Genomic DNA, 25,841 nt, shown 5'->3' on the forward strand with positions numbered 1-25,841 from the left:
CTGAGACACTGCGCTGTTGCCAAACGATGAATTATCTGACAGAGTGAAGCTTGACTATAACAGAGAAATGAAAAATAACATTTTAGGAAATATTTATTCCCTTTATTCCATCATGATGATTCTCTCATGATACATAAGGTGCAGACAGAAGGGAAGGTATTAAATCATGATCCTACATCAAATTACAAATATATGAGTCTTTTCTACCCTTTAGTATCAAACAGATATGTTCTTAACTTATCCTCCTTCCTCTGTTGACCTAACAGACCAGTGTACACATTAACGGTGGCAAAGAAACACAGCGAACAACAGAAAACACAAATGATACACAGTGCAGTTACAAACAATAGACACAATGAAACATACAAGTCAGTAGCCTGTACCACACACCGCAACAACATAATAGGACAAGATAGTGCGGTAGGAGATAATGTGCAGACTCACAAGGAGTTTGTAACATTTTCACCCACATCTCAACATCATATAATTGCACATGTATGACAATACTTTATAATTTAAAATTCAAATCAGAATAGTGCTTTTTGTTTGCAGTTTAACTGCAATTATATTTATCCAAAATAATGGTACTTACAATTCATGGTTTTTCCTTTTTTTGTAATGAGGAGACAAATTTAAAATCCTCCAAATATGACACACAACCACATTTGTCAGCCACTGTTTTAAATTCAAGATTTAATGTACTATACAGAATAAAGCTAATAGATTCCCCACTTCAGCTGTCATACTTACAATTTTAAGTAGGACATTTTAAATTACACAGCATTCTGTGGCTCAGTTACCCCAATCTCCAGTTTGCCTTACTATGAGGTAAAGTTTGTTAAGAGTAAATAAAATCACAAGGTCACAAATAACTTCATTTGAGCACTGAGTTAATAGCGAAGGCACAGGTTTAAAATGCAAAGTAATAATATTATAAGTTTATCAGTGTAGAAAAGCATCATTTAGCAACGCAGCGTAATTTTCTTCTGCCTGAACAGGATCTTTTTTTAATCTTCACCACATTACTAATAATCTGTACATTAGTCAATAAGTAAATAAATAACAACTTTAGGGTCCCCATACAGTCATGTAGGGGACAATTAGCTTAAAATTTACATTTGAACCAATCACTTGCTCAGTGCTTACACATAACACAGTGCTGAAACATTTACAGTACATCACCGGACTTCCTCCTGCGCCAGAAGAATCAGTCTGACCTGTATCACCCACATCCTGTATCACATACAGTAACTTCACAGTATGGCCCCGTTCAGACCTGGTATTTTTCACATGTCTCAAGAGAGCCGATCTCAAGTGGATTTCTCTAGGTACGACAGTCCACACCTGATATTAGAGTGTGTCTCCACATGCATCAAGAGTGACCGCTGATGATAAAAAACTTTTCTGGTTCCATATGCATCACATATGTCACTCCTGTTGACAAAGATCAAATTATGATTTTTTAGCTAATCCGAGTACACAGACGGAACATTGTCAATGCATTTGTGAGTGTGTGTCTGTAGAGATAAAGAGCGAGAGATATTGTGGTGGTGGTTACACATAAATCAAGTATGGGAAACACTGATACTAAAATACTTTGTACTAAAGTACTAGTTACTTAAAGCATCCACTTGTGATCTGATCACCTGAGACATTAATACAAGGTCTTAATGGGGTTTAAAACGTACTCCTGTTCTTTTCATCGTACCAACAATAAATTGATGCTGTTGGTATCGTCTACTTTTTGAGTATTTCAAAGTTTGAGTATTTTAAAGAGACTCTGAAGAGACATGAGCAGAGCGATATTCAGTCTCACAGCCAGTTTAGTGCATTCATGTTGATGGTCTGGCTTTTCCCTGGTCCTCCACCTTTTTAATGGCTGCCTGAATCTTCGCCTGGTCTCCTAAGAGCTGCCGTGGTTTCACAGGCCTGAGGTTTTCATCCAGCTCCAGCAGCACAGGTATCCCTGTGGGCAGAGTGACGGTGGCAATGTCCTCGTCTGATATACCTGTTGAAACAAGGGCAGTGACACTAAAATCATGCTGAGCGAAGTAACTACAACCAACCCTGCTGACAGTTTCATTCATGCATGAGTGCAATGTGATGACATTACATTTAGGAAAGCTGCCAGACAGTTAGATAATTGCCAAATCACAATAGCACAGTTGCAGACTGTGCAGATCCTGTGTTGCATATCATTTTGTAAGAGTCAATATGTGTTAAGTTACTGAGTGGCCTGGGACCCATGTAGCCCCCACAGCTTACGAGTGTGAGGAAAGGTCAGCGTGGATTTCACAGCCACAGCCTAATGTAACATAAACTCACTGGCCTTTTTGTACAAGTTCAGCCTGCCATTTCTGGAACTGAAATGTGTCCAACCCAATTCACTGACTGTGATGAATAGAAACAGCAGCTTGTAAAGAGCTCGTAAAAAGGGGTTCATGCATTCACAGTTCAAAAACAAAAGCTGAGAGAACAATGTGTATAAGAGATCCGTTCAGTTGCATACCTTCCAGATGTTTCAGCAGGGCTCTGCAGCTGTTTCCATGAGCAGAAACCAGCACAGTCCTGCCTCTCCTTATCTCTGGCACCACAGTGCTGTCCCAGTATGGCAGCAGCCTGTTCAACACCTCCTTCAGGCTCTCTGCTCGGGGAAGGCTCTCCTTCGGCACGTCACAAGTGGTGTACCTGCGGTCGTTGTAGATTTCCAGGAAGTAAGGATGGGATTCCTCGATCGTAGGCGGAGTGATGTCGTAGCCCCTTCTCCACAACTTCACCTTTTCCTCTCCGTGCTCCAAAGCCATCTCTGCACGGTTCAAGCCAATCAGGGAGCCATAGTGTCGCTCATTCAGTCTCCAGGACTTGACGACAGGTACCCACTCCTGGCCCATAGCCTCTAGCACCAGCCAGGCGGTTTGGATAGAGCGGCTCAGTATGGAGGTGAACACCAAGTCGAACTTGTAGCCCTGTTCCTTCAGGAGCCTGCCACAGTCCTGGGCCTCCTTCAACCCATTGTCGCTCAGCTTCTGGTCCACCCAGCTGCAGAAGCGGTTCTCTTTGTTCCAGGCCCCCTCTCCATGCCTCAGCAGAAACAGTTTGTATTTGGACATCCGAAGTACCGGCAGCAGGACCCTGCACACATTCAGTAGTATTGAAACTGATCATGCGGACAGTGATAGCAGAAGTGAAAACAAACCTAAACAGAAGTTGGCATCGCACAATGTAATGGCGTCAGTAAGTGCCAGGGTGTGTATCTGATCCGAGTTCAGGAGCAGGGACTTGAGGCCAGCAAAAGGTTAGAGGTGACAGTGTAAGGGCAGATAGCTACAGCCCCATCAGTTAATACATCAGACAAATTATTTTGATGATCCAGACTTTCTCTGGTTTTAAAACAGAGGAAGAGTTTATCACAAATACAGAAAATCTGTCACATAGCTTCATGGCAACATCTCCATTTGATTCTTAATTCTCAAATAATCCTGACACATTTTAAAACACAGAAACAACACTGTCGGGTATTTATAATACAGACACCTTATACTTGAGTGTACATATACTGGACACAAAACAACAGCAGCTTAACTACTGTAGCTAAACACAATAAGCAAATATCCCCGAACCCATTTCATGCTGCAACAGCTTTTTAGCGCGTCTGAATGAATGGATCGGCGTGCTGCTAAATAACCGTTAGTACTGCGTTTATTCTATTTATAACCCACCCTACGTGTAAAAAACAAACAGTCATGTGGTCCCCTCGTCCCAGAATCCCCAGAGTACGTATTCAAAACGTCGTCTTACCCTCAGATGATGTGAAATTCGGCTTTGAATGTCTGTGGAGCCGCGGTGAGTGTTGACACTTCCAGGCCATGCACAGCAACCCTGCAGAGGCTTAGTGATCGACGTTCAAAGCGTCCAATCAGAGTGGCGGCTCGAGCGTGTGGGCGGTACGTTTGTCAGACCGTATGCCCATATTAGGAATGGTCGTAGTGTTAGAGAGCAGGGGGGCGGGGACCGTGTCAGTCATGGATGAAGAGAGATCAGTTGTTCACTGTGCAGTTCACAGAGGTTTCATGGTGTTTGTAAGAGGAACACTGCTGCTCTCAGATAAGAGACAGTGTGTGTTTGTATGTTAAACTGGAGACAGACGTGTGACAGTGTCAATGTGAGGAAGATCTAAACTGTCAGTGTTTTAAGTTGTATCAAAACAATGATGATATTTTAATTTCAAGTTTGAGAAACTGTCACTTTAACGCCAACATAGTGAAGCTAAGTAAGGAAAAAGTTTTTAAATGTGTGTTCAGAATAAAACGGTTCATGTGTTGAAGCCAGTGGCCATTTAAGAGACCTTATACCCTTAAACCTTTGATTTTAGAGCAACTTATGAATATTTTGATAATCCATGAGCTGTTTTGTTTGAGTCATATGTTAGAAAAAATTCTCTGGTCTCAGCATCTTCGATTTGAATGTTTTCATATTTTCTTCTGTCGTTTTTCAAAGCTATCTCAATTATTGGGTGTTTCGTTCTATTCATATAAATCTTGGGCTTTGGAAGCTTGAGGATGGTTATTTCTCATAGGGTTGGACAATAAGACAATATCAATAACTGGAATGGCACATCGCTCCACCAAGGCCCAACAGTTTTCTTATGAAATTACATATAAATTCAGTAGATCCTGATTTTGATTTGGATCCACACCGAATGGCACCCAGAAATATCAGACCTTAACAAGCCTGATTTTCTTCAAGGAACATTAATTATTTTCTGAGAAATCAGTTAAATGTTGAAATGTTAAAGAATGTGTTTCTCATTCTCTGTTCATAAATAGAAGAGTTTAAACCCTTAACCTTAACTGAGCAGAAACCTCAGTCTTTAAACTTAAAAGAAGTCATAATGTGACATTTATTGTTATAGACTGATATGACAATTTTCATCTGATATGATATTTGGCCATTTTATAGCAATTAACTGAAAAAGAAATCAATAGCCTAATTGATAATAATCATTTACAGCCCTACTTGAGATTTGATGTAACACTAACATTGACCAAAAATGAGTGTATCATGGTCTACAATATTCTACATCATTATATTGATATACTATGAGAGAAGTCAACAGGTAGGATGTGTGTGCTTGTGACCTAAAAAGGAATGTTAGAATCTCTGACAGTAGATTTACTTATGAAAAAGTTGCATGACCTATACCAGTATACTTTAACAGTACAGTAAAGAGAACTGTTTTCCATCTAAAGGCAGAGATGACCATTCTTCTCGGAGCAATGTCAGCCATAATGATTTTATTATTTGCTTCTTGTCATCACAATGTCAGCGGATTAACTCCACATTCATTTTCATGGGACGCTCACCTTGATGTGACTCCATGAACAGTTGACTGCCAAAATTAGCTGTCCCTGGAATCTGTCCCCTAATCTGACATGCAAAGTGTCCTTGCGGAAAACACAAGAAGAAATGCAAATGTTGTTCTCCAAGTTCTATGTTTGCATGACTCAGGAGAGGCAATACATTTGCATTCCCTCTGATTATTGCTAATTATAGATATGGACAGCAAACAGTGGTGCTGTGTTCATGAACTCACAAAGTTGCTAAGAACTACAAAAGCACAACTGCTCAAATACATCAAATACATATGTTTTTTCATATTAGAGTTAACATTACATCATAATGTTAAAAAACAATATGTAAACAATCAAGAAGTGCAATAAAATTCATATGTTCACTATTGTCATTTTTACAAACAATTGAAACACCAACATGAAACATAATGGTTACATTGGTCTTCACTTTCACTTTCATTATAAAGTGAACAATAGTCACATGCTTCACTGCTTCTACCTGCTACAGAAGATATTCACTTCAAATCTACTGTCCAGCATTAAACAGCTTCTTCCTGCCCTCCATACCAGACATGGCGTCCACGTTCTTACGCCAGTCGGTCACCTCCTCTTTCTGTGTATACAAAAAGTATTAAAAAACATTTGCATCACTGAATTCTGATTAAAACACAATTATTTGTTAAGGATACATCCATGGTAATATGAATATTTTCATTTTAGGTCAAATCTGAATCTATTTCAATAACCCCACCAACTTTTTTTTGTAAATGTTAAGAAATACATTTCTTTAGCTTCAGTAGTAGCGTAGTAGTCAGTATGAATGTTATGTCATTGTACAATCCCCAAATATAAAGTCAAACCAGCGGTGAGGATTCAGTGAATTAAAGCTTTAATCAAAAAATTTAAATCGTCTCATCTGTGCAGATTCTGAATTATTTTATATATTTGTAACTGTTTATTTGATTGCTTGTATTAATACATGACCCAAAGCAGAACTGATAGTAAGTGGATTAGGTCAATAGACCCATGATGTTTTGCAGTTTCAAATCTTACCTTCTCCTCCTCCTTCTTCACAGTCTTGAGGTTGGCCTTGAAGTCCACCGACTCCTTGACCTTACAGCCCAGCAGCGCTCCCAGCATGGCGTCAGCAGACACTCGGACCCTCTTCAGGTTTGGTCTCTTCATCTTGCCCTTCAGCTCAAAGATCTTCTGTGACAGGTCCTGAATCTTTTACCCACACGAAGGACAAAACCGTTTTCAACAGTGCCTTCAAATACAAATTTCTCATTGAACACAGAGTATGTATTCCTTAAATTTGTAAGATGATTAAAGCTATTGTTTATGTCTGTTAGATTCACGCCCTTGCCAAAGGAGACTGAATAAACTGATAAAGCCTTTCAGCACCAGGTTTATCTATATGAATATTTCAGCATAGTTTTAAATCCAGTGTCTGGTGATATTGCTGCACTAGTGCTCTTCTTATGATGCACTTAATTTCAACCAATGATTGGTTTGCCAGTGCTTAAGAGTTGAGCAGCCATAGCACTGGAGAGGACGTGAGCTACAGTAATTAAGAAAAAATGTTCAGGGAAGAAAAACATTGGAAGCGTCCAACAACAGTTTGTGATGCTCCGTTTAAAAATAAACTTGGTGTTTGGTCTGAAAAAGAAAATGATCTACATTGAGGACAAACACAGATTATGGCTGGTGTGGATTTGCCAGAAGGAGGAGATAAACCTTCTGCACTGCAGGTTGAAGACTATGTGAAGGAGGATAAAGTTAAAATGTTTATTTGCAAATATTACCTACCTCTGTGCCATTTTTCGTCACTTTTGAAGAAATGTCGTAGCGCTCTTCATCAACCACGTCAATTTTCTGGTGTAGTTCCTTGCAAATAGTCTGTGGACAGAAACCTTGAGTGCATTAGACTTAAAGTTTGCACAGTCACGCTACGGCATGTGCATGAGAAAATATTGTATATCATAAACATAAATCTATGTAAGACATGCAGCGTTTTTCTGCATAATTTGTACAATACACAGATTAACCTCGGGGTCAGAATTAAAATAGTTGATTTTGAGGTCTATGGACTTTTCAAGCTAATTGTTCATGGCAAGAGATATGGCTTGTTTGGGGTTTTTAATTGATATTTGTTCCCATAAACAAAATTACGTTGACCTCAGTTGTATTTTGGAGGCTGCAAACGTCTCAGTGGTTATCTCAAAAACCTCGGCCAATAAAACCAAACCTAATTGCTTGTGGCTAGATACCATTTGGAATAGAGGGAAAAGGGGATTTGGGTGAAGTGACAGATTTAAAATGTTAAAACAATCATGTGATTTAATCTGAGTTAACACAAAAAAGAATCCTTATGCGGATTCAAATGCTTCATACCTGTAGATCCTGTTGAGACAGGCCTGACAGCTGGAGGTCCGGGACTCTCTCTGAAAGGATTCTCACTCTGTCATCTTTTTTGAATTGCTTTTCACTCTCCAGCATAGTCATGGCCTTCTTCAGCAGTTTGGTCTGGTGCATAGCACATAAGCGCACAGAATTACACTTCGGCCAAGGAGACAATGTATGGATTCCAGTATTCAAAGCATGTCAATTCTAGTACAACACTATCCAAGACTAGCGCACAGAAGCAATGAGGATACCTTCAGGAACAGTCTCCGAGAGGCTGAGAGTTTGGGCTTTGGTTTCTGTAAAAGAAAAAATGTACAGTTCAGTTTTTTAAATACAATGGATAACCTAAGACATTTCCTTGTGACTAAGTGTTGAATTAACACTTAGGCTGGGTGGTTAGCATGCTGGCTTCAGCAGAGGCAATGATAGAGGGGTAATAATGATAGTCTTCAATTGTACCTCGGCGTCATCAGGTGTTTCAGCCTTTTAATCGCAATTACGTTAAAAGCCGAACCTGAGGGAGTACGCTGAGGCTGAAGGTAAATCTGATTGGCTACTGGCTTGTATGGCAGTGCTATGAAAGCCATGCGGCCCGCTCAGTAGATCAGACATCATTACCCCTATGCCTGTTTTAATACTAAACTAAATACCTACTCTCATAGGCAGGAGAGTCAAAAGCTGTCATATTTCAGAAACTACATAAAATGTGGTTTTAATAAAAGTAAATTAAAACAACACAGTAGTACCAGCATTACAAATCTCATGTTAAAAATGCTTTCCTATAAAAAATATGTTTTAAAAAGTGATTTAAAGGTCGGTAGTGAATTGGCGAGCCTAATCTCACCAGGCAGGTGGTCCAGCCTCGGGGCCCTGACAGAGAAAACACGGTCACCTTGAGTAGCCAGCCTTGACCTTAGGGGCAGCTAACAAGGGCAGGCTGGACGATCTTAGGTTACGACTGGGATTGTAGGGAGTCAAGAGCTGCGAAATGTAGGGGGGGGGGGCAGCAGCCCATGTTGAGCTTTAAAAGTTATTAAAATAATCTTAAAATCAATTCTGAGTTTAACTGGAAGCCAGTGGAGGGATGCAAAGATGGCGTGATATGAGACCTACAGTTGGTTTTAGTTCAAATATGAGCAGCAACATTTTGATCAAGCTGCAAACAAGTTACTAAGGTGTGACTAAGGCTTGTATACAGGGCGTTGCAATAATCCAGGCAGGAAAAGACAAAGGCATGTATGAGCTTTTCTAAGTTAGGGAGAGATAGAATTGAGTTAAATTTGGAAATATTTCGTAAATGGAAGTAGCAGGATTTAATGATTTCATTAATGTGTGCTTTGAAATTCAGACGGGAATCAAATGTGACACCAAGAATTTTAGCCTGAGTGTGCCTGCTTGCTAGTCGGGGCCGCAGGTTATTATTTCTAAAGCCCTTCTCTTATATGATTTATTCCTTTGAACCATGTTTTTTTTAACTAACCATGTTAGTTTTTGTAAACAAATAATATAAACACATTTAAATTCTGCAGACCTGGCTGGTAAGACACCTAGCTTACTACCTGAGTGTCACAATCAATGAAATAAATTGTTTAATTGTCAAAAAGTCAACTCACCGCAGGCCTATCCATTTAGGACGATGGTGTAAATAATTCATAGAGAGAGAGAGAGAAAGTAGAGTGAGTAAAACTTTTCACATTGCACATTGATGAAAGTGTTAATGAGACCTGGATCATACTACTTACGCTTCAGACATGGTTGCAATTTAGTGAGTCTCCCTTTCTTAAATCTGTCATTGGAAAAAAGAAAGACATTTGTAAGTATGTAAATAGAGATTAGATACACCTAATAGTAGATAAATACACATGTTCATCTACTTTGTGAAATTGGGAAAAAAGCGACCATCAGTTTTCATCAGTTCTACATTAGAAAACCTCTAAATCATAGTAGCGGATACAAAGAAGTTATGACATAGCATAAAGGTCAAACCGGTGACTTAAACAATACTATTTTAAACAATGCCAAAAATAGTTAGAATCACCTGACAAGTCATCAATCAAAAATGTGCACATAGACCAAAGTCAGGATTATTTTAATATAAAAAACAATATTGATTCCATATTAGTACATTGAAATAAAACAATATGAGCAATCGTAAACAGCTCTGGTGTAAAAAAGTAAAACACAAAAATCTAATTTTAAAATCTCATTTGTTGTTTAACTTCAACTTGTACTTCTGCTCGAGATCAGAGGGACGCGGCGGGTTTTAAAACTGTAAGAAACCCTCCCCCCAATAACGTGTAAGATATTTTGAAACAATATATACTTCATTTAAAAACTACATGCAATTGTTAGAAATTATAACTGGTTTGAATATAAATGCTCTTTTATTCTTGCTGATGAAGTTGGAGTATCATCAGTTACTGATACAGTTCCTGCCAAGTGTGCTGTAATAAAAAGCCTTAGTTTTGTTTTAAATAAATATCTTGTAATAAGAATTCTTACCTTACAAAGCAGTCGACAAATACTCACAGGCGTCTTTTTCTGAGCTGAGAAGATAGAAAGAAGGTGCATATATAGATTCCAGCGCTCATGTGAGTGGCTCACTAAAATAGACTCACTGTCCTCACCATTCTTGTGCCGCGTCTCTCACATCTCATATGTATGAGGTGTTAAATGTCTCGTTGGGACTGTTCACTTGCGATGTTTACTTTGTGAAGACAGAGCTTTAATCCAATGTAACGTGTATGAAATAAAATGAAAGTCTTTACACAATCCTGATTATCAGATGACACAGTGGAGGAGATCAAGACAGGGTTGATGTGTTTTTATTGAGGGATCATTGCTGGTTCCAACTTTGTATCAACAACAGAAGCAAAATATGAAGATAAATACTCTCACTGCTTTAACTTTAATATAAACTACAATCTTAGTATTTAATTTTGGTATAAATTGTCAAATTGGATGCCTGACAAACTAAATGGCAATTGATCAAAACAGATAATTCAGATAATGTGGATTTATGAGGGACACAGTCCTCACAGATCCTCAGTAGTTAGTTGACATAATAAACACATTGAAAGAATTATACTGCCATCTGAGGGCTACAGTGGAGAACTACAGCAAACAACCACTGCATCACTATTACACATTATTTAATACTGAAGCATATTAAAGTCAAGTCATCACCAAACAAGAGTAAAACAACATGTGTCAAAAAACATTTATTATTTTTGATCTATTCTTTTAAGTTAAAACCACATGAAGCTTAAACAGCCCCTTTTTAAAATATTCACTAACTGTTGTTTTTCCAAGATAATCCTGGTTTTATGGGTGTTAATCTCATATAGCAATTCACAAATCTACATGATATACATCAGATGGTGGGTTATGTTAAAAATGTATCTCAATAATGAGAAATTATTGAAATGATTATTAAAATATTGGAAAATAAAATGTTTCTTTAGTTTCCAGAGGCGTTAAACAGCTTCTTCCGGCCCTCCATACCCGACATGGCCTCCACGTTCTTACGCCAGTCAGTCACCTCCTCTTTCTGTAGAAAACACAACATATCATGGACGACCAGTCAAAATAGAACCACTCTGGGTTTTTCAGAATCAGAAGCAAAAGCCAGACTCACCTTTTCCTCCTCCTTCTTGACCGTTTTCAGGTTGGCTTTGAAGTCGATGGACTCTTTGTGTTTGGAGCCCAGCAGGACGCTCAGCATGGCCTCAGCCGAGATCTTCACTCTCCTCAGGGTCGGTTTCTTGAACTTACTCTGGATCTCAGTGATCTTCAGGTTCATGTCGTCAATCTAGGCACAGGGTCGTGAGATAGAAAGACTTTGTATGACTTCGTGGGGTTGATGAAGATAAGTTCACCTATCCTCCATCCATAAATAGATTTATAAAACTGGCTTTTATCAATGTATCTGCTTGTAATTAATCCTAAATTGAGAGCTGACCATTGAAAATTCATTGAAAAAGAAAAACTCCAGATATTCAGTATTCAGTTTTCCTCATTACATGGAATTTACCCATATCAAGAAAGATGTAGTTAAACGCTCTGGAAGAAACAAGTAGACACTGAGTCAAGATATTTTTAAATCTAATAAACTAAACCAAATTGTTCAGATGCTGTTGTGGATAATTTGACTTCTTCTAAAATGAACAACTCGTGATTCCTTCATATCTCTTTAATGCTGATTCAACTAATGTCATAGAAACTCTGTCTCGAATACACTGATGTTTAAAAAAAACGAATTTGCATGATATAGCATTGTACGATAAAGAATAAATAAAATGTTCAAGGAAAAATGTGATTGCTACTTTTACAGATATGTATTCACCTCTGGTTAGGAAGCAGTAAACCCAATGGTATTTCAACTCTATGTTTGATTAATAGCCGTTAATAGCCAATCATCGCCCAATGTATAATTGGTTTAACTCTAATATAGAATATAACTGTGTGGGAGTTTGTATTTCATTCATATCAGTGTCGTAATTCAATTTACTGCCTTGTTGTATAAGCAAGTTGAATAATGTGACTCTTGAAGCATATATAAAGTCACAAGCTGACTGTTAATGTTCTGAAATGATCACGTTAGTTTATTTTTCTATTTGAAGAAGAGGAGCAGGCCTCATGAATAAGATTCAGTTATGTCTTGGTGTGGTCAGAGCTGCCACTAGAGAGCAGTGTTGGATCGTTTTTAGATCCTTCCTGCAGTGACCTTGTCCTCACATAGAGGGCGCTGTACGCACTAAGGTTAAAAACATTTCCACAAGGATCTCTGAATCCTCCCATTCATTGTTGACGTGTCTCACCTCCTTGCCATTCTTGGAAACCTTCAGGCCGATGTCATAGCGCTCCTCGTCCACAACATCAATCTTATGGTACATGTCTTTGCACAGATCCTATAAAAGAACATGGTTGACTGAGAAAACGACTCAAATAGAGACAAAAACATTTTAAAATGAAGTTTCCTACCTGCAGATCTTGCAAAGACAGACCAGCCATATTCAGAGGAGGAAGTTTTTCTGCCAGAACAGCTTCTTTCTCCCTCATCCTCTGCTCCGTCTCCTCCTGCAGCATCTGAGCTGCAACTGTCAACAGTCTGATCTGAGGAAAACAGTTTAATGGATCTCTAGACCTACTGGAGCAAGAACAATATACTAAATGTCCAAATAAATGTAGGAATTCTCAACCATTTCTATGATACAACTCAGCCATAAGTTCATGTTAAAACTAGTTATCATCTGAATACCATATATGTAAATAAGACTGTTAACACACTTAAAAAACATTTCTACCATTATTAAGTGTGCTGACTATGGTTTACTAAGATATGTTCTCTATTATCTCCAATCCTTCTTATTAAATATAGTTTAAAAAAACATATTAAATATAAAAAGCTTACCTTCAACCCCAGCCGTCGAGAGGAGGAGATCTTTGATTTTTTCTAGAATTTAAAGAACATTTCATATCCTCAATACACAGTTTGTTGTGAATGATATCAAATTGGTATGTATGATTATTTAAATGACTTTAAAAGAGAAACATAGGCCTGAAAACAGGGTTTAAAATACAGATACTTACAGTTCTGTTGGAGCATAAACAAGAGGGAGAAAATACATGAAAACACGTCAACACATGTCAACACTTTGTTTTACGTTATAATTTGAAGCTGTCACTGCAAACAACATGAAGCGATCATACTCACTCATCAGCCATGATTGTCTTAAACTCTCACACTGAAATACAGAAAATAAAGGCAGCTGCATAATTTACATTATCAACTATTTTTGAATCAAGAAAAGAATATACAATATATGTGAAGCAGAATCTTAGGAAATATTAACACTCGTGCACTTTATTACAAATAGAGTAAGTTCCCTCCACATTGAAACCCTGTTGAACTGAGAACCGACACTGAAGATTGATGAGCTTCCCTGGTCAAAGTATTTCATGCACTCCAAACAGTTATTCACACATTAAAACTGCAGCTGCACACCGGTATTTATAGTTAACTCCCCTAATTGTTTTCCTTTTAGAGGATCTTCTAAGTTTCGTATATCCTTTAGGATGTTCGATAACATTGTGTTCGTATAAAATTGTGTGCAAGATTTTTATGATGATTCACATTTTTTACATTGTCATCGTCATTTTCCACATGATATGCAACCCATAGATGATACCAACAGAATTTTATTTTTTCTGTTCTTGAAAAATGTTAGTTGTTAAGTAATGATAAATGCGGTTGCAATGTAATTTTACATGCAATATGCATTCTTACAAGATAAATCTAAGTATGAAAAATACTAAAAGACAAATTCTGAGTCTGGTGTTAACACGACAGACGAGCTTCTCTGCATAGGTGACAAAAAAGGTGAACAGCCAGATAATCCACAGGCATGTTGGACGACAATTTTCAGCTCGTTGTTAAAGTTTTAACCACAAGACCTCTGCGTTAGAGCTTTTACAGATTCTAAGATACCAGTAGATTTGACCATGCTGAAAGAATACTTCCTAATCACAGAATCCATTTCACATCACCTATACTCACTCAATCTACTCTTATCCATAAGTATCAGAAGAGCACCTCCGTACCTTAGTGAAGCTCCTCGGGGAAAGTGTGTGTGAAGGGGCAGCGGTGGAGAAAAATCAGATTTATAGTGTCTGTGCCAAATGCGGATGGCTCTCGAAAATAGACCCCTTGCTATCTGTGCTACTGCTTCTGTGTGTCCACCAACACTGACATTTACTAGTGTACGAGGCATCTCCACAATATTCAGACAGGAAAGGGGGTCATAAAAGTGCATTTATGGGCCTAAACATTGGGCCATCTGGCCTGGGTTCAACAGCACCTGCTGTTGGAGGTGGCAGGGAGCATTTAAAGGGCTGACCACACTCAGGCTGGGTCAGTGTCTTGACCAGATGGAGTTTGGGCCAAGTTTTTAAGATGTCAAACTGAAGAAAGGTTTCAAACTACAGTATCTCTACTGCATTTCGAGATGTCATGCCATAGACGTGCTTAAAGTGCTGCCAACTCCAATATTACATATCTGTGTTTAAAATGGCCACATCAGCTGTCTTGAAAATGAAAAATGTTCTTATTGGTATTCGTTTGGAAATACATCTATGGTCCATCTAATTTATTTTGGGAGATGTTGTCTGACATCTTGCTGTTGCTAGAATTTAATTTCCTTTTTCTTTTTGCATCATTTCTGATATCCTCAATCCATCTGACTGTACATCACTATTCCATTGCATTTGCATGATCACTGACTTCTGCAGTTTGCGCACACGTTACAGGACCACCTTGTAGTTAAGAACAAAGCCAATGATTACTCTGGTTTGTATTTAGGGGAGTAGAGGAACAAGAACAGCTGCTGGTCAAGGCTTGATGGTTCGTAAGCTGAGCTAGCCTCTGTTGCAACAAGGAGTCAAATGCTCGGCCACTCAGTGACTCAGGTCCTCACGGAGAATAGTGAAGTACACACAAATATTATCTTAAAGGGGACATTGTATGCCCATTTTACCACAAGTTGATATGGTTCCTTGGGGTCTTAATGAAATGTCTGTAACATACTTTGGTCAAAATACCACAAGGATCATTTAAAACAGCACCCTTTTTACCCTGTCTAAAACAGCCCTCCACAGAGTGACCTGTTTTGAGTGCCTGTTCCTTTAAATGCTAGTGAGCCAGCTCCCCCCCTCCCCCCATGATTTTAAACGATATAAATTACATATTTTATATGATATAAATTATCAAATATGCATCCCATACTTTGTATTCCCCTTCTGTTGTCCTGGAGTTTTAATTTTCCCAATCACATAATTAAATGTCCCCTCTGCCCATCCACTACAAGCACACAAGCAGACAGACAGAGAGAGAAAGAGAGGTGGGGGGGGCTATGAAGACCATCATTTACCCCCGAACCCCGACATTCAATGGGTACAACAACAAGCGGAGAAAGCAGAATCGCGGGCTGACCAGCGTGGAGAAATGCGCGTCCCGTGTGAACAGCCAGGCGGCTGCGCGCTTGAGAACGAAGGCCATGTAGGGAGACTTCCAGTACCTTGTTACGACACAAAACCCAGGAAGCTCAATCGAGTCACTCAAGCATGACGTTTCTGACTTGGAGGAACCATAACAAAACGCGCGAGTGGTTTTTTTCCAGAGTTTTTGGGTTGGTAGACATGCCAGATACCCAAATTAATGTGTAGAAGTACTAACAAAGTGGAATTTTCATGATATGTCCCCTTTAAGACGACTCTTAACTTTGCTTTAAACCTAGAGCTTTAAAGTGGTACCACAAGGACTTAGCATTGCACTTCCATAAAGTTGGGGAACTCTCAGAAGATGAGAAAAAAGACTGGACAGAAGTGATGCAGAAGAGGCTGAGACATCCAGGCATGTTGTCTCTTATACACAGATGATCAACGTCCAAATATAGTGGATCTTCTACCTCCCATAATGCCAGCAGTAGTTATTTTTTTCTTAAACCCTCCCTTAGATTTATGTCGACATAGTGTAATTTCTCACCTGATGTGATGTAATGTTCCTTAGCAGGTGGAAATGTGTGGAAGTTGGAGTGAACTCATCACACTGATGATAACATGATGATTATTTTCAGAGTTCACATTATTAATCTGCTGACAAGTAACCTAGTGTCTAGTTTATTAAGACAACTCATGTTTGAAATGTTAATTACAGCAACAGAACATAATTCGAGTTTGGTGCCGAGGCTCCACCATCATCACTGATTACATAGAGATGATAGGCAAATATTGAAAACCTCTCTGTTGGAGCCGGCAGGTGGATGCTGGGGCTGAAAAAACAGGTGCAATTCTGACACATAGCAGCAGAGACATGAACAGGCGAGAGATGGGGAATATTTACACCTTGAGAGTGAATATAGGAGTGTGGAGAAGGAGGCACGACATTTGTACCAGGACTGAAAGAGCAGCAGTGGAGTGAGTCTCACTGGCTCATCCAAAGTGGGTGAGCAATCTGAAGCTTTACGAGGCCCATGGTATTCAAAGAGGCTTTGGTAAAGAAGCATCTAGGAAATGGCATCCCTTTAACATACTGCAGAGTTTATGATCATAACTAAAATATAACTCAGGGGAGCACATCCCCCTCACCAAGACCCAACAGTCCCATTAAATTAATTTACACTGCACCGGATGTCACACACTCATAGATATCAGTTCCCTGAATGTGCAGGGGGTTTTTTTTAGATCCATGAATTATTCCTAGAAAAACCTATATCGCAATGTGAAATAAATAAAACAAAATTTGTGGATCCGCACCAAAATGTAATGGTTTCTTCCCTGACACATACCACCTCCTTCCACCAGGTTTCCGGAAAATCGGTATAGTAGTTTTTGTATAATGTTGCTTTAAAACAGACAGGGGTGAAAACATAGCCTCCTTGATTACGCTGCTGATTATTTTCTGGTAGAGTCTGTTAGCTTTTGCTATAGATTATATGGGAAACAGTTAGAATTGAACATCACATGTCCAATGTGACCACTTCAAATCGCTTGTTCTGTCAGAGCCTCAGTACTCAGTATTTTATGATTAAAATGTCTTGTGTGTCTCTAATTGTGTCTGTAATGATTATATATAGGAGGAGGTGCGATGATTGTAACCGTGCTCCTTGACGTTTTAACTGAGCAATTTATTGCGGCCCTGAACCTGCGACCTCTCTTATTTTGGGACGTTCACAGTTCTGCTTTTGATTGCAAAGAGGATTTAACAACTTTGTTCTCAGCTGCTATTGTTGTCAACTGCCAGGTCCGAGAATTTTTACGACCAACTGACTTGTGATCCCAGTCTTGGGATGAAGGTGATGAGAAGGTAGATATTTAGAACCAAAAGAACAGCATCCGCTTTGTGTTTTCATCAGAAGTATTTATTATCATGAGATAAACCAGGATTCACCACACATTTACAGATCATGAAACACAGCAGATTTCACAATGCTGATTTCCATGGTGGGTGTCCAGGTGCCAACACCATCAAATCATGGACAGGAGTGAATTATATGCAAAATATACACAATCTACTTCCTTTGAATCCTGAATTGAATCTTAAACCTGAATATTGCACACTAACATTTTTCCCTTCTTATTTTCTCTCCATTGTAAAAGAGCATTTATATTTAAAGTATCCAAACATACAGATCTACTGTCCTGCATCAAACAGCTTCTTCCTGCCCTCCATACCCGACATGGCCTCAACGTTTTTACGCCAGTCAGTCACCTCCTCTTTCTGTGTAGAGGAAGATTATTAACGATTATTAGTGATACTGTATTTTCTCAAATGCAACACAAGCAGAACCACAGCACATAATTCAAACCCAGTTTAAGCCTTAAAGGGATAGTTCCCCAAAACTGAAAATTCACTCATTAACATTAACGCGCGAGGAGGATATCAGAGGATATTAAGGCCAAAAAACGAGTTGAATTTGAATGTCGGGGCTTACGGATACTTGGATGACACCACAGGAGCAGTATGGAGGCATTTTTCTGTTTTTCTGTTGTTTTTTTTTACGTTTGAAGAAGTGGTCCCCAGTTACTTCATTTGTATTGGATTTGGCTGTAACGCTGTTTACCCCTGGGACTCCAAAGGTGTTTTGAGGACTCAAACACTTCACCCACCCCTCAATCAGCATAGTGGTGAGAAGAGAAGTATCCCTTTGACCTCCTCTCATATCATCTTGAAAACTTTAAAAACCAGCATATTAAAACTAAATGACTCGGCGCTATTTGCCACTCTTACCTTCTCCTCCTCTTTCTTCACAGTCTTGAGGTTGGCCTTGAAGTCCACAGACTCTTTCACCTTGGAGCCCAGCAGCGCTCCAAGCATGGCGTCGGCTGAGATCTTCACCCTCTTCAGAGCGGGCCGCTTCATCTTGCCCTTCAGCTGGAAGATCTTCTGAGACAGATTCTCAATCTGCGGTAAACAAGTAGAAAATCTTCAGTGTGTAAGATTTAGGTGAAAGGGAGCTATTGGCAGCAATTGAATATATAATAATCCTAGCGATGTTTTCACTAGTGTGTAATCATCTAAATTCAAATGGTTGATTTCTTTACCCTAGAATGTGGCCTTTATATTTAAATACTTCATATTTATATCTGGAGCAGGTCCTCTCTACGGAGGCCGCCATGTTTTTATATAAGCCCAAACTGGACAAACCAAACACCTTTTGAGTTCTTATGACAACTGAAGGTTTCCACAGGTTCTCTTTCATGTTTGGAAGGGGAGGGTGAGGTGAGAGGGTATTCAGCTGCAACATGCAACTTCACCACTGGATGTCACTAAATCTTACACATTATCCATGACCGATTCAGGAAGTCTTTTTACCAATCCAGAATTGAATTAAATGAATATGAAAGAACACGTACCTCCTTGCTATTTTTCACCACCTTGGCATCAATGTCGTAGCGCTCCTCATCCACCACATCAATCTTATGGTACAGGTCTTTGCACACAGCCTATCGACAGAGAGAGGATCAAATGTAATGAAAGTCTTGTTACTGCTGCACGTGTCAGGTTACTTCTAGATTATTACCTTAATTATTAGTGGATACTTGCTGTGTATTTAATATGCTAAGTAATATTTTATCTACTAGTGTGAGTTACTATTGCCTTGAGTAGTTGTGTCAGCCAAATTCCCAAAATATAAAATGCAGACATCGAGGCCCCTGTTCTCCAATGCACCTCCTGCATGTGAACATGCTGTATGCAAGGCATCTAGAGGGCTGCTTACGTGTGAAGCATTTAACTCAAGTTGTTTCATTGTGGTATGTACGATAGGGGGCTTGTGCAGTGACCTGAACATACCTGAAGGTCCTGCATGGACAAACCAGACAGCTGAACAGAAGGGACTCGCTCACTCAGAGAACTTTCTCTCTCCAGCTTCTTCGCCTCCCTCTCCTTCTCCAACATCACCATCGCCATCTTCAGCAGTTTGGTCTAGAATTAGGAAAGACACACACAGTTTTAGTGGCACATTTTGTGGATTGTGTCATGATGTAGATGATTTAGCAGTAAATTGTTATTGGTCAGATGGTCACAGAGATGATGTTGTAATGAAGAGACAGTACCTTTAGAGCCAGCCTGCGAGAGGCAGAGGTCTTTGATTTTTTCTACATAAGAGGCAGAAGATGAAAACTTATTGAACCAACAGTTACATAAAAAGACCCACATGGTTTAAAAGATAAATATTTTTTAAATAATAATAATACAATCCTCAGATAATAAGAACAACTTACGGGTCTGTAGAAGAAATCGAGATATGGAAAAGAAAGAAATAAGGATACAAGATTGAGTAATGACATCACAGAACAACAATTTTACACATGTTTAATTTTTAAATAATCAAAAGATATTTATATTACTTACGCCTCAGACATGGTTGGATGCCTCTTGTCTTCGAAAAAAATTATAAAAGGTTTTAGACTCAGGTCTGAAAAGATTTCATAATAGAAGCAATATATCCAAGCAAGATAGCTTTAGCATTTTTCAACTTTATCTTCAATTTATGTATAATAAACTCTAAGCTTTTATAAATTAACTGATATTTTATTATGTTTTAATTATTGTTTGATTCATTTTGTGAACCATTATTTAAGTTTCTATTACTACACTAACTTTTTAGTCACGTTTTGCTGGATAAGCCAGGTGACAGTCATCCAAAAACACCAACATTAAGACTTTGAATTAGAAACACTGTCTGTGTGTTGCAGGTCGTTTGAATGATCTGTTTTCAAGGCAACCAGATCAGAAACAAAATCTGAATTAGTTATTGCAGGAAAAGACACAGAGCATGTATAACTATAAGAATTATAAAAAATTCCCAAACATGTGTTACAATAATTAAAAATGTAGAGCGTTCTTACAAAAAAAAGGTCAAAGCACGTGTTTCCTGAAAGACCAGAAATAAATCTTACATTTAAAGTAAATTTGCATGTTTATGTTTTTCCCTTGTCTCTGCATGTCCTTTTCCTTCCAGACAACAGGTAAAACTGTCTTAAATATTCTCACTGTCATCATCAAATCAATCAACATACCTTTTTAAATCTCTTCAGAAATCCTGTTGGGGTTAAACTCAGTGACTTTAAATGAAGATGAATGAAATGAAGAAGAAAACTCAAGTCACAGTCTTGATTCTCGCCTATTTAGAGTGTCAAACTAAAATGCTGCCTCCTGTGTCATGAGAGCAAGTGAACTGTAAATAACTGCACCTCCACATGACATCCCCCCCAACCGCAGGTTCACCACCAATTTACTCCCACTGCTCAACAACCAGATTATAGCATGTCAGAGCAGTCTGGACTCTGCATTAACATCTGTTTGACTGTGAATCTAATACACCACTATGATTTCTAGTATTATTGAAATAGCTAACTGGATCGCTAGATTAAAATTAAACCTGAACAAATGAGAGAAATTAAACAGACAAGTGATTGTGGTTGTTTAATCAGCATCACATGTATTACACATAGGGGGACAGCGCCATCATCTGTATAATGTGAATACTGCATTTCAAAAAACTAACTCAAACGTACTTCAGTCAAAAGACACAATTTCAACATTCAAAGGATGCAAATTCATCTTATTAAAGTGGCACACAGTGGCAGTCTTTATATACAGGTTTACATTCCATCAAGTGCATTTGTGCCTTTGTTTAATATTTGTTGTGTTGACATGAACTAACCAGTTTTGTTTCACAGTTTTGAAAATATTTTTTATGTGGACATTAATTCTTAAATCAAGACAAAGAGATCATTTCATTTTTAATTGAAAAAAAGCACTTAAACACTGGAAACTCAAGATTTTAGAATCAATGTCTTGCTAACATGTGCAGCTTCTTATTGTCCAGCATTGAACAGCTTCTTCCTGCCCTGCATACCAGACATGGCCTCCACGTTCTTACGCCAGTCGGTCACCTCTTCCCTCTGGAAAGTGATGACACAATAGATTTTCATTCCATAGTTTATTTTACCATGTGGACGATTTTATCAGCCAACAACTTTACCTTGTCATCCTCTTTCTTCACTGTCTTCAGGTTGGCCTTGAAATCTGCCTTCGTGAGTTTGGAGGTTTCGGTGTATGCACCCAGCATGTCGTCCGTCGTTTTCTTCACCCTCTTCAAGTTGGGCCGCTTTACCCCCTTCAGCTCATTGATCTTGTTACTCAGTGTCTGGATCTGTGCAACAAACGTCACGCTCACAGGTGAACCAACAATCCAACTAAATCATCCAGATAGGCCAGTAAATGTATTTATATTGTATTTGTGACCAACTGTACCTCAGTCCCATTTCTGGCTACCTTAACCTCCATATCATAGCGTACTTCATCTACAACATCAATCTTACGATTTAGTTCTTTACAAAGATCCTGCAAAGAAAAAAGAACCATGAAAAATACAGATATAAACTATAAAAATAAAGTAACACTGATCAAATCAGCTGAGCTCGTTGTGTCAGTACCTGCAGCTCCTGGACGGACAGACTTGAGAGCTTCAGTGGAGGGAAACACTCGTTCAGAACTCTTTCTTTCTCGTGTTTTTTCTCTTCACTTTCAGCCACCAGCATAGAAGCTGCCTTCTTCAGCAGTTTGGACTGGAGGATAACAAGGTCTTAATTAGTGATGAACACCTAAACAGTTTTCAACTCCCCCACACCTCCGCCAAGGTCCACCGATCCCAGTCAAGCTGCACCAAATTGTACGCACTCATAGATATTAGTTCCCTGAATATGCCTGAATGTTCCCTGGGAAAACATTGAAAATTCAAAATCATCTGCCCCCTGATCCAGATTCACAAAAATGTAAGTACTTTCTTCCCTGATCCACCAAGTGTCATCCTAATCTGTTCAGGCGTTTTTGTGTAATCTGGTTCACAAACAAACAAATAAACATACAAACTAACAAACAAATGGACAGGGGTCACAACACAATGTCCTTGGTGGAGGTGATCATGCAGCATGCTGTTAAATACTGGTCACATATTGGCTCAAGACTTACCTTCAAATGCAGTCGGCGAGTTGCTGAATACTTTGGCTTTCTCTGTGACAAAGAAACGCACACTTTACACATTTACATACAGCTATACATGTAGGTTTTATATGTAATATTAAGCCTGAAATGCATAAAACTTCTGAATATATACTGATGATCAATTAATGAAAGAAAACATTTTTGCTTACCGGTCTTCCTCATCATTTGACATGAAAAGTGAACAAAAGAATATTTTGTTTAATTATAAACATATACACAGTAAAAGTAGGGAATCTGTAAAGTGAAGTATATTTGTACACAAATCAGTTACTTAAAGAAGTTAATACTCACCCCTCAGACATGGTTGCAACTTATGGTACCTTTTGAGCAAAAACAAAATTTTTAGAATCATTTTATTGTGTGCATATTTAACATATGTTTTATTACACAATTGATGCAAACTTCACTTAATAAAACCCATCATATTATTTATCTGTATCCAGCAAAGTCTCAGTAGTATTGTCAACAATTAACATGATGAATATGGTGAATCCAACCAGTTAACTAATAGATTTATCTGTACTAATTCTCCACAGGGGCTCTCAGGCAAACCTCTCTATTCTTCCAGGACCAGCTAATCCTTACTCTTGTTATAACGGGGTGATGAGGGGTCTGTTTGCGCAGCTATATTTGGACACATGTCGCTCATGCTCTGGTGTGTCCTCGCATCATGTGGCCTTGATGATGCCAGAGACAGTTAAGCTGCAGAGCTTTAGCAGCCAAGTGAGGGACAAAACAAAATCTGGTGGGACTGTTAGACTGGAAAAAACAGTGCAGCCCTAACCCTTCAGGATTAATATTATTGTTTTCTGGTTTTGAATCAGGTTATTAATTGTTTTCATGTGGCATCCACACTAGAAAGTTCCAGTTTAGGTTAAAATGAAAATGAAAAGGACTTAAAGCCAATAAGTTGTGTAATATATTTGTCATTATATCCCTTCCCTTGACACTTTCCGTCACTTTCTCTGACCTGCATCAACAACATTTAATAAATGAAACATGGCATTTCACATTAATAAACAGATGGAGGTGTCAGAGCAGAACTAAAGCCTGTAACTTGCCTCTGACACAACACAGCAATATATCCAATTTGTGGTAAGCCGGCTTGACAGGGAGCGAAAGTCAAGGTAAACAAGCAAAGCCGGCAGACCTTGCCCTCCACGCCAGTCCATACGAGTGAGCCATCATCACTTATCACACCAGCTTTTCAGCCGTAGCCGTGGGTCAAGCACGCGGCTACACCAATACTTCGGTGGCCAGTTCAAGCCTCGGGTTACATATCCTCACTTAGAGGATCAAGCGCCCATCAAGAAGCTCGAGGTGTCGTAGAAGTCAAAGCCTGAAAGCCACAAGGTTGCTTTGAGACCTTGTCAGAAGTAATAACATAGCAGGGATTCCCTCATATAAATACCAGCGACAGTATAGACTTGTCAGGGGCATGCTGATATGCAGTGTTCACTACTCACTGTAAAGCTGGACTAGATTTGACCCAGACTAACACTTGGCTGTAGAGACTAGAAGATCTAGAATAAATCTGAATTCTTGCGACACATAAGAGTTTCATTATAGGATCCAACTTACCCTGAATATTAGAAGAAATCAGAGCAGCAGCAGCAGCAGCAGTGGTGAGCGAGTCAGGAAAATACTTTATAGTTATTAGTGAGCGATTCGTGCTTTAAAGTCTCATGTGAATGGCTCGCTTAACCCCCCAACACCTGACAATTGCTGCATCACAATGCACAATCCCCTTCTTGATTCGCCCTTAACCCGTGACCCATTTATTTCATGTGATTGTTCTGCACACGGTCACACCTCAAACACCCCTGATATGATAGGCAGCTGAGTAATCCTCTCCGCAGATATCCGATACCTGTCATGTGACGTGCTGGCTTAGGCTCTAACAACAAAGACAAACTGTTATGAAGGTGCCTTTTCAGGTCGGGTTCAAAAGTGAATCAGTTTATGAAGACGAATTGGAAATCCTTTAATAAAGTAGTATTGTTGTTGTTTATGTTAAGGAGTCAGCCGCAGCTTCTCATGTAAGGTTGCATTTGGGCACAAACATACTTTGAGCAGGCTAAGATGCTACGGGGATCCGAGCATCACCAAAGTTATTTGTTTCTTTGGGTCCATTAAGAGTGTTATGGCAATTCTTCCAATAGTTTTCAAGACTTTGGGGTTGGGAACAAAGGGACAGACCGACCTTTACACTCAAAAACAGCAACAACTTTACTTAAGGTGAACTGATCAGTCAGTTGCTATCCTGTGGCCAATCACAAGTTTAGTGACCTCCTGAATAAAAACCAAACTTACTTGAATACAATGTGTTGTAGACTGAATGTGTGGACAATAAACAAGAGGAGGAAAAGTTTAAAAAACCATTACATAGAAAAGTTATCTTTACTTAATAGGAAGAATTTTTACAGATGAATTATATTGTGCTATTTCTTATCTATGTTTTCAATTGCAAAATTGGTGGGTTGAATAAGATATTTACATAAATCCTGAACGCAGCACGTCACAGACTGGACGACAGTACTGAATATAAGTGTATTTTTATATTTGGATCATGGTGCCATCATGGCTCCTGAATCACTGCTGTGACACCACTCTCATACAGAGTATAAATACTTTCTATTCTGGTGAGACACAGGACTGTCTGTCCATCTGCCTTTCTGTCTGTCTGTCTGTCTGTCTGTCTGTCTGTCTGTATGTCTGTCTGTCTGTCTGTCTGTCGCTTGTCTGTCTGTCTGTCTGTATGTCTGTCTGTCTGTCTGTCTGTCTCTCTTCTTGTCTGTCCGTCTATCTGTCTGTCTGTCTGCCTGTATTTCTCTCTGTCTGTGTGTCTCTCTCTCTATCTGTCTGTATGTCTGTCTGTCTGTCTGTCTGTCTGTCTGTCTGTCGGTCTGTCTCTGTCTGTATTTCTCTCTGTCTGTATGTCTCTCTGTCTATCTGTCTGTCTTACCATCCACCTGTCTGTCTGTATGTCTCTCTGTCTGTTTGTCTCTCTGTCT

At 39.0% G+C, this 25,841-nt stretch overlaps 5 protein-coding genes across 7 annotated transcripts; all 5 read right to left on the reverse strand.

Moving 5' to 3' along the window:
• Positions 1-75: 75 nt before the first annotated feature.
• bpgm (2,3-bisphosphoglycerate mutase) lies at positions 76-3,953 on the reverse strand. Its single transcript, XM_035157581.2, has 3 exons — positions 3,799-3,953; positions 2,510-3,132; positions 76-2,008 (listed from the first exon to the last, which is right to left on the reverse strand). The coding sequence occupies exons 2-3, from the start codon at positions 3,108-3,110 to the stop codon at positions 1,833-1,835; spliced, it is 777 nt and encodes a 258-aa protein (XP_035013472.1). The 5' UTR covers positions 3,111-3,132; positions 3,799-3,953; the 3' UTR covers positions 76-1,832.
• Positions 3,954-5,274: 1,321 nt separating this feature from the next.
• On the reverse strand, positions 5,275-10,363 carry tnni4b.3 (troponin I4b, tandem duplicate 3). Its single transcript, XM_035157585.1, has 8 exons — positions 10,260-10,363; positions 9,500-9,543; positions 9,371-9,377; positions 8,009-8,053; positions 7,746-7,877; positions 7,161-7,250; positions 6,405-6,578; positions 5,275-5,964 (listed from the first exon to the last, which is right to left on the reverse strand). Exons 2-8 carry the CDS (start codon positions 9,508-9,510, stop codon positions 5,878-5,880), a joined length of 546 nt encoding a protein of 181 aa, XP_035013476.1. The 5' UTR covers positions 9,511-9,543; positions 10,260-10,363; the 3' UTR covers positions 5,275-5,877.
• A 203-nt stretch (positions 10,364-10,566) lies between these two features.
• Positions 10,567-14,530, reverse strand: LOC118110038 (troponin I, slow skeletal muscle). 2 transcript variants are annotated; one of them, XM_035157586.1, is made up of 8 exons: positions 14,361-14,530; positions 13,474-13,504; positions 13,350-13,353; positions 13,171-13,212; positions 12,741-12,872; positions 12,578-12,667; positions 11,395-11,568; positions 10,567-11,307 (listed from the first exon to the last, which is right to left on the reverse strand). In XM_035157586.1, the coding sequence occupies exons 2-8, from the start codon at positions 13,482-13,484 to the stop codon at positions 11,218-11,220; spliced, it is 543 nt and encodes a 180-aa protein (XP_035013477.1). In that variant the 5' UTR covers positions 13,485-13,504; positions 14,361-14,530; the 3' UTR covers positions 10,567-11,217. The 2 variants fall into 2 exon arrangements, with proteins under 2 accessions (XP_035013477.1, XP_035013478.1); XM_035157587.1 differs by having other exon boundaries at positions 14,317-14,530.
• Positions 14,531-17,371: 2,841 nt separating this feature from the next.
• Positions 17,372-20,131, reverse strand: LOC118110036 (troponin I, slow skeletal muscle). The gene is made up of 6 exons (XM_035157582.1): positions 20,040-20,131; positions 19,872-19,913; positions 19,609-19,740; positions 19,170-19,259; positions 18,544-18,717; positions 17,372-18,033 (listed from the first exon to the last, which is right to left on the reverse strand). Exons 1-6 carry the CDS (start codon positions 20,103-20,105, stop codon positions 17,947-17,949), a joined length of 591 nt encoding a protein of 196 aa, XP_035013473.1. The 5' UTR covers positions 20,106-20,131; the 3' UTR covers positions 17,372-17,946.
• A 1,097-nt stretch (positions 20,132-21,228) lies between these two features.
• LOC118110039 (troponin I, slow skeletal muscle) lies at positions 21,229-24,531 on the reverse strand. Of its 2 annotated transcripts, none has more exons than XM_035157588.2 (8): positions 24,409-24,531; positions 23,119-23,147; positions 22,977-22,980; positions 22,795-22,836; positions 22,260-22,391; positions 22,078-22,167; positions 21,806-21,976; positions 21,229-21,725 (listed from the first exon to the last, which is right to left on the reverse strand). In XM_035157588.2, the coding sequence occupies exons 2-8, from the start codon at positions 23,127-23,129 to the stop codon at positions 21,639-21,641; spliced, it is 537 nt and encodes a 178-aa protein (XP_035013479.1). In that variant the 5' UTR covers positions 23,130-23,147; positions 24,409-24,531; the 3' UTR covers positions 21,229-21,638. The 2 variants fall into 2 exon arrangements, with proteins under 2 accessions (XP_035013479.1, XP_035013480.1); XM_035157589.2 differs by lacking the exon at positions 24,409-24,531 and adding an exon at positions 23,380-23,398.
• Between the last annotated feature and the right edge of the window lie 1,310 nt (positions 24,532-25,841).

The sequence above is a fragment of the Hippoglossus stenolepis genome, chromosome 5 (genome assembly GCF_022539355.2).
Source record: "Hippoglossus stenolepis isolate QCI-W04-F060 chromosome 5, HSTE1.2, whole genome shotgun sequence".
Taxonomy (NCBI): Eukaryota; Metazoa; Chordata; class Actinopteri; order Pleuronectiformes; family Pleuronectidae; genus Hippoglossus; species Hippoglossus stenolepis.

What these genes read in the sequence shown, in the direction of transcription:
- LOC118110038 (XM_035157586.1), bottom strand. An exon ending in CTCGACGGCTGGGGTTGAAG is followed by an intron (nt 12,873 to 13,170) that starts GTAAGCTTTTTA and finishes TGTTTTCCTCAG; the next exon opens with ATCAGACTGTTGACAGTTGC. An exon ending in TCAAGAAGGAGGAGGAAAAG is followed by an intron (nt 11,308 to 11,394) that starts GTGAGTCTGGCT and finishes TGTTTTCTACAG; the next exon opens with AAAGAGGAGGTGACTGACTG.
- LOC118110039 (XM_035157588.2), bottom strand. An exon ending in TGTCCGTCCAGGAGCTGCAG is followed by an intron (nt 22,168 to 22,259) that starts GTACTGACACAA and finishes TTTTCTTTGCAG; the next exon opens with GATCTTTGTAAAGAACTAAA. An exon ending in TAGCCAGAAATGGGACTGAG is followed by an intron (nt 21,977 to 22,077) that starts GTACAGTTGGTC and finishes TTTGTTGCACAG; the next exon opens with ATCCAGACACTGAGTAACAA.
- LOC118110036 (XM_035157582.1), bottom strand. Translation starts at nt 20,105, where the DNA reads ATGTCATTACTCAATCTTGTATCCTTATTTCTTTCTTTTCCATATCTC. An exon ending in TGTCCATGCAGGACCTTCAG is followed by an intron (nt 19,260 to 19,608) that starts GTATGTTCAGGT and finishes CTCTGTCGATAG; the next exon opens with GCTGTGTGCAAAGACCTGTA. An exon ending in TGGTGAAAAATAGCAAGGAG is followed by an intron (nt 18,718 to 19,169) that starts GTACGTGTTCTT and finishes TGTTTACCGCAG; the next exon opens with ATTGAGAATCTGTCTCAGAA.
- bpgm (XM_035157581.2), bottom strand. Translation starts at nt 3,110, where the DNA reads ATGTCCAAATACAAACTGTTTCTGCTGAGGCATGGAGAGGGGGCCTGG. An exon ending in CCTGCTGAAACATCTGGAAG is followed by an intron (nt 2,009 to 2,509) that starts GTATGCAACTGA and finishes TTGTTTCAACAG; the next exon opens with GTATATCAGACGAGGACATT.
- tnni4b.3 (XM_035157585.1), bottom strand. An exon ending in TGTCTCAACAGGATCTACAG is followed by an intron (nt 7,251 to 7,745) that starts GTATGAAGCATT and finishes TTCTGTCCACAG; the next exon opens with ACTATTTGCAAGGAACTACA. An exon ending in TGACGAAAAATGGCACAGAG is followed by an intron (nt 6,579 to 7,160) that starts GTAGGTAATATT and finishes TGTGGGTAAAAG; the next exon opens with ATTCAGGACCTGTCACAGAA.